General features: G+C 39.8%; 1 protein-coding gene across 1 annotated transcript; it reads right to left on the bottom strand.

Annotated features, from left to right (window-relative positions):
- Window positions 1-3,612: 3,612 nt before the first annotated feature.
- slc13a5b (solute carrier family 13 member 5b) lies at window positions 3,613-10,829 on the bottom strand. Its single transcript, XM_010736662.3, has 12 exons — window positions 10,611-10,829; window positions 9,478-9,606; window positions 9,243-9,379; window positions 8,743-8,966; window positions 8,466-8,646; window positions 8,250-8,372; window positions 7,913-8,125; window positions 7,700-7,806; window positions 7,488-7,609; window positions 6,713-6,874; window positions 5,457-5,594; window positions 3,613-5,124 (listed from the first exon to the last, which is right to left on the bottom strand). Exons 1-12 carry the CDS (start codon window positions 10,746-10,748, stop codon window positions 4,999-5,001), a joined length of 1,800 nt encoding a protein of 599 aa, XP_010734964.2. The 5' UTR covers window positions 10,749-10,829; the 3' UTR covers window positions 3,613-4,998.
- Window positions 10,830-11,493: the final 664 nt, after the last annotated feature.

Below are 11,493 nucleotides of genomic sequence, written 5' to 3' on the forward strand. Positions count from 1 at the left end.
AGTATGTCTTTCATAACAGGTTTTAAGAGGAGAAACTGCTCACTTTGTTTGTTACTTTGAACAATCTTAGCATCAGGTGTTGTTGTCTTGAAGGAAAGACATTAGATCGCATGCACAACAAAATGTCTACGCTTTGTTTTGGCATGCAAGAGAAAAACAGACTTTAAATCAGCTGGCTGTAAATGTCAATCCAAGGTTCAATTGACGAGGCCGTTTCATCAAAACAGTCTATTGAGAACTTCAGAGAGAGGGACACAATAGTAGGGTTGCAGTGCTTTAACCTCTTATTACACATAAAAATGTCCTTTTTGCGACTGAAGTGGTGCAAAGAACACGTGAATTGTGGTCGTACAGTCTGATGAGTCATGCTTCACTCTGTTTTTTGCGCACATGTGTGGTATACGCAAAACAAGTGTCTAAAAGGAGAATGCTCCCTATGGTGAAGGGTTTTGGGTGCATGAGATACAATCCTATAGAAGCAAAGCACCAGTGAACATGAAGTGAGTGAAGTATGGCTGGTAATGAGTGCAGTCCTCATGGATGACAGTGCCTCATCCACAAGGGTCTCGACTCGTCACAGAGTAACTTCATAAGCATTAAATTATTTGATATGCATGGTCGGATTATTTTGCAAAGAGGCCCTCAGCTACAAATGAGCTGCTGCGGCAATAAGACCCCCCTTTCTGTGCACTGTATACAGTATTCCTGCTGGGATATGATATGGCTTCATGTTTGCTGTGCGGTAATTTGACTAAACACTAATTAATACTAAAAACTAATTAATTAATTCACTTCAGATAGATAGATAGATAGATAGATAGATAGATAGATAGATAGATAGATAGATAGATAGATAGATAGATAGATAGATAGATAGATTGGACAATGCATTGTCCAAAAGTTTATTTAAAAATATGTTTTGTGGGCTTCAAAGGCAGAGCCCTACATTTCAGAAAACCACCCACAGTATTGCTGTTCCAGTATTCTCCATCATCTTCTTCCAATCACTGTTTAAGTAGCAGCTCAGTTTTTTTTTCTATTTTTGTGGAATGACAAGCTGCTTGCTTTACATTTGTTCATCACCGCCTGTATTTCTTTATTTAACGTTTTTGTGCTTTACAAATGTGATGAAAATTTAGATCTGTCCAAATGTGATGAGTAGATATTTGGTTGACCTTCAGGGTAATAAACGTGTAATGAAACTAACGAAACTAACAGGCCCTATTAGTTTAGTCTGGTCATCATGAATGTACTTTTGCCAAAAGAAAGTGGAAAGAAAGGCCTTCTGTCTTTCGCTGGATCTTTAAAAATTTTAGCCTTTGACTCATGTCCAAAGCTTAATTAGATACTCGGATTTCTAACTGAAACCATCTCTACACACAAGTCTTTATGTGCCAGGAAGGGTTGATTGTATCAAACAGACTGCATATTGTCTTCACATGTAACTGATACAGAAAAGGTGGAAGGCCAATGTGCCTTTAAAAAGCCCTCTCATCTACAAAATACTCCTAAATGCAACAGGTAAACCAAACAGAAAATGTGCTTTCTGACCTGTTGAGTGCCTGGAAAAAATTCTCTTGACGCCAACAAGCCAGCGCATTAGTCTGGTAGTCATTTACTAATCCATTCTGTACTTGCTTACTTGACAATCAGAAAGTCTATTTAATAAAGCTTCAATACATATGTGTTTTTGGGTTCACCAGAGGTCTTGTGTAAGGAGTCAGTCGCATGAAACCCCAGCGAAGAGAACAACTTGCAGGTTCAATTTCCTACTGAAGTCTTACATGTATATATAGCCAATAATAGAGGCTATGATACATGAGGATGCGTTTCAACTGGATAATGAGTGGGTGGCTGAGAGGCAGCAAAGGGAGAGAAAGGCACTGTAATTACATAAGCTTTTTTCCCTAGTGGGACCCAAGATCATAGTGATCTGAACTGCCCTATGCACCCAACCGCTTGTTAACCACTTTTAAACCGTCTAACATTTTAATTGTCCAAGGTCAGAACCTTCACGTGATTCTTTCATTTCTTTCTCTACACTATCGTTGCAAGAGTGAAACACGTTTTCCTCTATCACACGATACCACCAACAATGTTTCGCGCTCCACAGTCTCATAGGACATGAAGTCATCACCAACGTTAACTCTCAGCAGATGTTAGGGCCAGCTCAGGATGTTCAACCTGCCTCAGGAGCTGCTCCTCTCTGCACGTCCATCACTCATCAGGTTTGAACCAGGCACCAAACAGGATGGGAACAAACTACAACGGACAGTCAGGAATCCATCCTGTCTTCTTTCAAGCATGAGCTCAAGAGCTCTTTCTCCACGCCATAACTATGATGAACAGTTCAATCATATAGTGTCAATAACACATGCACTCAGCTACAATTACAGTTTAAAAGACACTTGATACACTTGATGCATATACTGTACATAACCCTTAATGTTTATAAAGAAATGTACCACATTACTAATTCAGTATTTGTTTTTTGCACTATTTGTATTCACAATTTAAAGAAACACTTGACTTGTATGTACACAGACATGCAAGAAGTAAATAGACACCTTTAATTTGAATTTGAATGAAGGTGTCTATTTACTTCTTGCATGTCTGTGTATGTTGTTGTTCATTGTTGCTTTATATATTTATACAAATATAATTTCACTCACTTGTATGTACATAATAGTTCTATCTTTATTTATTACCTATCTTTGTTTTGTTTATAACCATATGTCTATTTATGTAATTTGTTTTTGGGACAGCAAATTAAAACTCAAATTACTCGTATGTGTACACATCCGATTTACCGTACGTAGAGTCTCAAGACTGATGATGGTCTTTTGTCATGCTGTAGCACATAATGCTCATCATGGTGATAGATACTCATAAGGTTGTAATAAAGTGCTCTGTGGTTTTTTTAAACGGAGACATTTGAAATGTCTTCTCTGAGCTCATAATGTTTATGACGCAAGAGAACGACGGACAATAACTGCCTTGACCCTTGGCTCACGCAGAGTCTCTGCGAGAGGACAGTGACACAGAGCTCTTGTGTATATACATTAGGTGTGCCCTTTCAGTCCGGGATTACTGTGGCTTTCCGCACTGTGTTTACGGGATTATACCGGCTTTATGCAAGAGACAAGAAGTCAGTAAGCAAGAGGCGGGGAAGCACGTGTGCACTTTAAAACATAGATAATAGTTATGTGTCGAGTTGAGAAAGAGCCGACTTGTGATGAAAGTGGGATCATTTTGTTTTTGATGACACTGAGGGATGAATGTGCTGTTTTTTACAGTAAAGACTGAGCTGTCTTTGCTTTATTTACTGTAAGCCTCTTACTTGTTTAAAAGTCTATACTAGGCCATTAATGATCTTCTGGAGAATCATAGCTTAAAGTGTTTTTTAAAAATATTGACTCTGTACCATGTCTTGTGTGTTAAATAACAATGAATATAGAAAATGAACGATTTAGTCAGTGCATGTTTTGTTCTTCAAGTGTTATCAAACCACTGTATTTAGAGGCAATGTGACAAAAAAGAAACATTAAAACTTGTTATATTTAAATTAATCTCTTTTACTTTTATAGTTTGTCATAGACCAATGAAATAGCATTTACAGGCAGGCAAAAAAGATACTTTATTCATCATTTCGCAGCTACAAAAGTCTTAAAGTTGAAGAGAAAAAAATATACATTGGTTCTTAAATATCACTTATTACAACTCGTCATTGCAGTGAGACATTTCACAATGTCAGCACATAGTGTATTGATCAAAAGATTGAAAATGTCTTTACAGCACAATAAGTCAGTTTGCACAAGGCACATGTAGGTTTGTTGTTCTGTAGTGACAATACATTTCAAAGTTCAACTGATGCTGCAATCACCAAACACTCCGGCGTCATCGTGGAGGTCAGTTTGGAAAAAAGGGGACAAAAGTACATGTTTACTTGTAGTCAAGTGTCAAGTACATATTAGCCCATTGTCTATAAATACCAAAATGGCAACAGCCTTTGTTAGCTTAAATCTATGTGTGCTTGACGTGCTTACAAAACATCCAGTACTGGATAACAGTGGTGGAAGAAGCATTTAGATGGTTTTAATTAAGTAGAAGTAAAAACAATACAGTGTAAAAAATAGTTGACCCAAAGTGTTGCATTCAATATTTTATGTGTTTATCAATTATAAAAGTACTCATCCGCTGAATTGCCCTTGTCAGTGTTATATTATATGAAATGGTAATGGATTATTATCACTATCGAATTTTGCAAATTTTTAATATTGCATCTGGTTTAGATGTGCTGAGGGCTGATCCATACGCAGTTGGGTAGTTTCATCTATTAACATATGTCGTGTTATCCTAATATTAATTAAGTATTTAGAAATTACAGCAGTTACAGTTAGATAAATGTAGGAGAGCAAAAAGGACAATATTTCCCTCTGGAATGTAGTGAAGTTAAAGCAGAAGTGGCATAAATAAGTGAAAAACAAGTACCATAAAAGTGCATTACTTGAGTAAATGTGCTAAGTTATGTTTTTTGTGGCTTATTGCTATTAAAATATGGCTACATGTGACCAAGTAAAACATTTCTAATAACATGAATAGCCCTTCTTTGATTTTCCTTGATAAAGAAAGAGTGGATTTGAATGGTACTTGCAGAATTGGCTGCTTAGGACAATTATGATGTCTCTCTATTTGACAATATAATTTAATTGAAGTGTAACTTCAATATAATACAGTGTAAATAAAAAAAAATGTTTTAATTTCATTCCTCAACCACTCTTCTTCCATTCCCAATCATATTCACCACCGCTTTCTCTCACATGCAAGACTCAGGTGTCAATGGAAACAAGCGTGGCTTTGTATTCTAGCAGCAATCAGGTGTTGCATGCGGTCCACCGTGTCGTCCTGTGCTGTCGCTCTGACCAGAGGTCTTTGTCTGGCACCTGTGGATAAGGAGGGCAGGGTGTGCGTGGATCATCTCCTATGGCAGAGCCAGGCTCACACGCCTGTGACATTGGCCCATGTGGGGAAGGAGTCCAGGTCAAACATGGCCCTGCCCCAGCTGTTGATGGCCAGTGTAATACAGAGGATGCCGATGATGTTCATGACTATTCCTGTCCTGGCCTATTGGAGAGAAAGAGAATAGTAATATTAGAGCAAGTTGGACATATTGGGAAATACTTGCTTTCTTGAGAGTTACATGAGAAGATTATACGACTTCACATCCTTCTGTTAAATCAGCAGCTGGTGAGCCTGGCTTTGTGCTATGGTAACAGAATTCACTCCTTCACTACCACTTACTACTACTATCACTTAAAGGTATTCAGACACAAAGTGAACACAAGTGACGATATACACACACAGATCCACAGTGCATCAGTGGGACTAAAGTGCCAACTTTGCATGTTCAACATATAATTTACTGCATAAACACAACTAACCACCGCCATACTCACCATGTCAGCAACCTTGAGGTATCCATAAGAGAACACTATGGCGTTTGGAGGCGTAGCAACAGGCAGCATAAAGGCGAAAGAGGCACTCAGAGTACAAGGCACCATGACGTACAGTGGATTGATTCCAATGGACTGAGACTGCAATAATCACACAGAAAGCTTCAACAGTCTGAGACAGGGATGAACATAGCCTTTATAAGAAAATCCTCCACTCCTCTATCTGGCTATTTCTTTTTGCAGCTGTAATCACTGACTCATAACTCAGAGTGAAATGTGTGCAATTCTGTGTGAAGTGAAAACTCTCATTAGGTGGGTGTAATTAAGATGTAATTCCTGCAAGCTTGGGGCTGAGTCATGATATCCAAAATAGAAAAGCACTACATATGTAGCGATAATGGCAGACTACTAGGATGCAGAAAACATTACTCTGGAATTTTCTGCTGAATTACATATCCTGCAGCACAGTAGCTTACAAGTGCACAGTAATTTCTGGTTCTCAAAATAAACAAAGGGTGACTTAAACGACTTAACCTTTATAGTTAGTTTTCTTTAAACTGTAGGCTGTATATCAGGTCACTACGATGACAGTGTTTTGTCTTGCCTTATGTTTTTTCTTTTAAATCAAATGCCAAAGATTCGCTTGACAGGATGACACATAAAGTGACATACCGCAAGCCATGACTGCCACAAAGTGTCATCTCCCAGCTTTCAGCTGCTTTCAACTGATCAGATGGGCTTTTCTTTCTGCCTTTTCTATTTTCACACGAGGGTTGGATGCCCTTGTGGAACCCACTTGGCTTCTTCTCCATAAATATCTATCTGAATACCTCTGCTTGGCACTGTCTTTCACAACCCAACTTTGGCGTTCTCTCGAGAGCTTGACAAGCGGGCACAGTAATGCCATTCTTCAGTAGCAGTGGGGTGGGCAGCATTACAAGGCACTGGGCTGAATTGGTGTGTTTGGCAGGTTATTAATGGGAGGAGGGGCCCGGGGAAGGGGACCAAACATATTCAGCCTGAATGACCAACTAGATGGGTAACCAAACAAGGGAAAATAGGCCGGCTCCCATTGGGAGTAGTTTCAATGCTGGATTCCAATTGGGGAAATGAGTTCAAAAGAAATTACACTATGTAGCGCTTCACCTCACTGAACCCCTGCTGCAAAATATAATTGTCTGTCTCCTGCAGTCTGAGAGCCTGTCTGTGCTTCTGCCTTTTTTCATCAAACGCATTTCACTCTCTCTTTGAGGACTCACCATTGAGGCTAAGACAGGTAGGAAGAGCGTTGCAGTAGCCACATTACTAGTGCACTCGGTGAAGGTAGCAATCAGCAGGCATAAGATGATAGCAATTGCCCAGGGAGGGATGCTTTGCAGGGGAGTCATTTGATCTCCCAACCATTTTGAGAGTCCCGATTCCTACAGAAATATACATAACAAACATAGGGTTAGCATTTTCTGGAAATGTGCACAGTATTCATCTAAACAGCTGAGTAACCAGTTGCTCTTTTACCATGACTATACTATAATTAAGGTTTGTGTATCATATGCAGCAAATGAAACTGAAAATTAAAAAGGAAAAACAAAAGCAACACATTTGAGGTGGCGTTTGAGCTAACAGTCGGAAATGTTTTGGTTTGAATCGCAGGAACTTAGCACAGCTCTGACAGGAGAGCAAACCTTAAATAATGAGCCCGATTCCTGTGAGAAGACATTAAAAATACTAAAGCCGGATTACATGCTGCACCGTTTTCTGTGAATCCCCTGTGAATAAGTAGGCAATTTGAATCCAGTGCAGGAACGGCAGACTCCACTAACTCCACTCCACTACCAAAAAACACTATTACAAAAAGGTCATTACAGATTCCAAATAGAAAGAATATTGCTGAAAAACAGTGGTTGGTATTTCATGAAACTAGCCCAACTAGTCACCATGACACTTTCCCCCTTTGGAGATATTATTATTCATACCATATTGTGTGTCAGCTCTTGGCCAAGTTTCTCCATTAATATTACTCTCACTGTCACTTACTTCACTGCCCTTGGCCAGAGCAAAACCTCCTCCAAGAAGAAGCACGATACCCCATGGTAACTTCTTCTGGACAACTTTCCATGTAAGCAGACGTGGAGTTGGGCCAATAGTTTGATGGGATACTACAAAAAAATTATAATATATAATACAATAAATACTAATTATAAATCATTGCATTGGCAGGTAATCTATCTTCACGAACGGTGGCTCACCAGTGTCAAAACTTTGAGTCCTCCACAAGCAGAAACGTGGAGGTTTAGAGGGCAGAATAAAGAGAAGGACGGCAATGAAGACTGCCACTGTGGCATCTGTCACATATCTGAGAGGAGGAGAGATGGAGGAATTAACAAACTTAATTATTTGAAAGTTACTTTCAAGCAAATATTTGATGTATAATCAGAAATAAGAGCGTTTTGTATACAAACTCTTCTTTGGAGTTGAAGATATCACTCGCCCAGCCTTTGACAAAGCCTGGATCTCTTGTGAACCACATCACCACAAGCAGAATGAAGAGACCCAAGACGCTTATCTCTCCAAAGGACATGGACCCCAGCAGACGATGCTGCTCACGGATCACATTATAGGCGGCAATATCCTTCTCTGTCTTCACAGCCCCACAGCCCCATGTCTTCTTAAAGCTAGAGAGATCAGACGGGAAAAAAATCCGTATCACCTTTACCCTCAATCACACTACCTACACAGTAAAAGTTTCTTGATGATTCAAGTCTCTGTCACTCAGGCTTTAACCATCACCAAACTCACTTGAATCCCATGAAGACAAACTGCAGCCAAAGCCAGGCCAGTGTAAGCATGAGGATCATGTTAGGGAAGGCAAAGCCGAACCAGGAGGCAAAGTTAATCACATCATCGTTTTGAGGGAAGAGTCTAAAGAAAACAACAAAAAGGAAACAATTATCTTAATGAGATTTAAAGTAATCAAACATTTCATGCTAAATAATGCTTTGAGAAAACACTCACTGGTTCATCTGACCCTTGAGCACCAGATTTGGACCGGTTCCGGTAAGTGTGGCGGTGCCTCCGATGCTGGCAGCGTAACAAACACACAGGGTCATCCCTTTACACATTTTCTGCTTTTCCAGTGCCTCCTTATGCCTTGCAGCCTCCACTGCAGCATCTAAGAAAGTCACCACCACTGGGCCTTCAAAACAAAGAACGCAAGGATCTGTGAGTTTCCTTGAAAGCTTCTTCTCGGTCAAACAGATTGTACTTGAAGGTGAAGGTGAAGGTGGCTCACCTTGTCCCTCGCTCTGCTTCTCTGTCTGTGGAGGCTGTTTGTTGTCAGTCTCTGATGTCTGGACCTGGTCCTCTGAGCTGTGGATCTGAGGTATCTCTGCTTCACTGTTGTCGTTGAGCTGCTGAAGCACTGCTTGGACTATAGGCACCATCATAGCTGTGGTTGCCGTGTTACTGATCCACATGGACAAGAAGGCTGTCACACCCATGAAACCCAACATCAAACTGACAGGGAGATAAAAAAACACACACACACACACACACACAAACATAGATATTGTTAGCGGCTTTGGATTGCAAGATTCAGCTTGAAGTGTTTCATAACAATCAGTGAAAGAAAGTGAAAAATACTTTTATGACTGCGATAAGAAAGATAAGGTTTTCTTTATCTACGTCGGGTGTCTTTGAAGTCATAGTTGATAAGATATGCTTGGGAAATGTAGATCTTAAAGTTGATAAAACTGAGAATGTGCAGTAAAGGTGTGCATCTGAGCCACTCACAGCGCTGGACGCACACCAACTAAGAGCAGCACTCTCAACGCGATGCGCTTGTGCAGATTCCAGTGCTCCACGGCTACTGCGACCATTAGTCCCCCCACAAACAACAGGTTTGTGTCCTTCAGGTACTGCATACACACCTGAGTCAGCAGGATCAAACAGAATGAAACGTGGGTGAGCAGAAATTCATCCTTGCTGAGCAAATATCCGATATGTCGCTGCGATTTATTTTACTCACATCTTTGGATTTCATAATACCAAACAAGGGGAAAAGGAGTGCTGGGAGGAGGGCAGTCACAGCCAGCGGTAGCACCTCTGTGCACCAGTAAACCGCCATCAGGACTATCACATAGGCGCATTCTGCTTCCTGCATAGACACAAAACATAATGGCAAATGCACACAGACACAAGATCACGTCTGGAAAGATGCCTATAAAAGAGCGTCTGGGATCATATTACATAATCTTTAGTGGGATGTCATTATGGTTCAAAGGGTAAAGATAAGTGTGCTGTTGTTCTTTTGTTTCTGGTCACCTGCCTGTGACTTTTACATTATCCTCGATGACTTCCGAACCCTGCAAACACTTTGAATTATTTTTAAATTACATGCTCATTTGTCGTGCTTTATTGCCCTTCAGTCTGTGTAATTAAGATTTTTTGTTTTTCCAGCTAAATGAGTGCATTGATTGCTTTTAAATTGATACCTATAAAAATAACTCTTTGTCTTCAGTTTTTACAAGCAAGAAGTCCTAAAGTTTGAGACCTCACACTCTGTTGCCCTCTTCGACCTTATGGTCTTTGTTCGTGGCTGCGTGTCTGTATGTCTATCATAACATTCTTACATGCCTGTGTGCATGTCTCTATGTCACATGTAGGTAGCAACGTGGACAGAGCCCTTTGACTCCCTGTGTTCCCACGCTGGACATGACCCTTCATGTTAACAACGAGGAGTTAAAATAACAAGACTTCAGAGCGCTCCAGCCTCAGGCAACACTGGACAGTTCTCATGCCTTTTTGCTCCAAGTTGGGATGCGCACTTGTGAGCCGCATCAACAGGTGCATGAGAGAAGCAGCGCAAATCAGACTCATTCTTTTAAAAACGCATTTTCCAAGCGAGAAAAAGTCTATAATAAATTTGCGGATAAATGAAATGAATTGTGTTAAAACTGCATGCGCACGCAGTTAGATGTTTCCCTAATGAAACAAACTTTAGTACAATTAAAGAGCGCGCATGATGACATGTAGCAATTAGAAATACAACATCCCAACGATTTAATGCCAAAGAGCTTCCGAATTTCTCAATTTTTTAAAAGTCTGGAAAACTTATCTCTAAATGAATCTGACAATGTTTCATTCAAATTAGTTACATACCGATGTCCCGATCACTAAAGGCAGTGGAAGGAGAAGAAATGGAGTTGAGAAGAGTATAAGCTCATTCTTAACAGAGCGAAGATATTTGAAGAATGTCATCCTGAAGGAAAACGAGAGAAAGGGAGGCTTTCGCACCATGGATCGCGCTTTTGAGGCGCAGAGGAGAGGGAGGAGGGGGAGTCCCAATGCAAATAAAGGAGGGAGAGAGAGAGAGAGAGAGGGAGAGAGGGAGAGAGAGAGAGGCGAAGCACAATGAAGAGTGAGAGTGAGACAGACAGAGAGAGAGAGAGAGGGGGAGAGTTGGGTGCTCACACCAAAACAAAAGAGCTGACTGAATAATTATTCTTTCACACAGGCAGATCAGCAAACCTCCCAAATAATCACACACACACAAAAAATAACATCACTGGAAGCTGACAAATCATACTGACACATCAGCTGAAATCATTAGGCGTACCTCATTACCTCATTTAGTTGTAGTCAAGAGCAGTTTGTCATGCAGGTGTGACTGTGAGTTTATCCATGTTTGTATCCTCCTTTGTATAAAGATAACATGAATCTTTATACACTGTAACATTTATGCAAAATAACTTTTATTTTTTACATTTTGAATATTTTTTTACAGTAGTTTTCTGTTTTCTATTATGCCAGTAATGACAAATAACATTTTTTTTGGGTCATAATTATACAAAAAAAATACAATATTATTTATAAAGTAATTTTTAGTTTACTTAAGTTATTTACCAATGTATGTAAAATGACAATAATAACCCGTAATTAAGTCATTAATTATGCTTCTCTGTGTGTATATGTTGTATTGTCACTGTGTTTAATAATTCAGCCTAACCTTGACTCAAAATTCTGTAACTTAAAGTTTTAGGTA

The sequence above is a fragment of the Larimichthys crocea genome, chromosome VII (genome assembly GCF_000972845.2).
Source record: "Larimichthys crocea isolate SSNF chromosome VII, L_crocea_2.0, whole genome shotgun sequence".
Classification (NCBI taxonomy): Eukaryota; Metazoa; Chordata; class Actinopteri; family Sciaenidae; genus Larimichthys; species Larimichthys crocea.

Bases quoted from the DNA above. Each gene is read 5' to 3' on its own strand.
- slc13a5b (XM_010736662.3), bottom strand. From the start codon at position 10,748: ATGGTGCGAAAGCCTCCCTTTCTCTCGTTTTCCTTCAGGATGACATTC. The intron at 8,373-8,465 runs GTGAGTGTTTTC...TGTTTTCTTTAG, and splicing joins CTCAAGGGTCAGATGAACCA to ACTCTTCCCTCAAAACGATG. The intron at 5,125-5,456 runs GTGAGTATGGCG...TCTCTCCAATAG, and splicing joins ACCTCAAGGTTGCTGACATG to GCCAGGACAGGAATAGTCAT.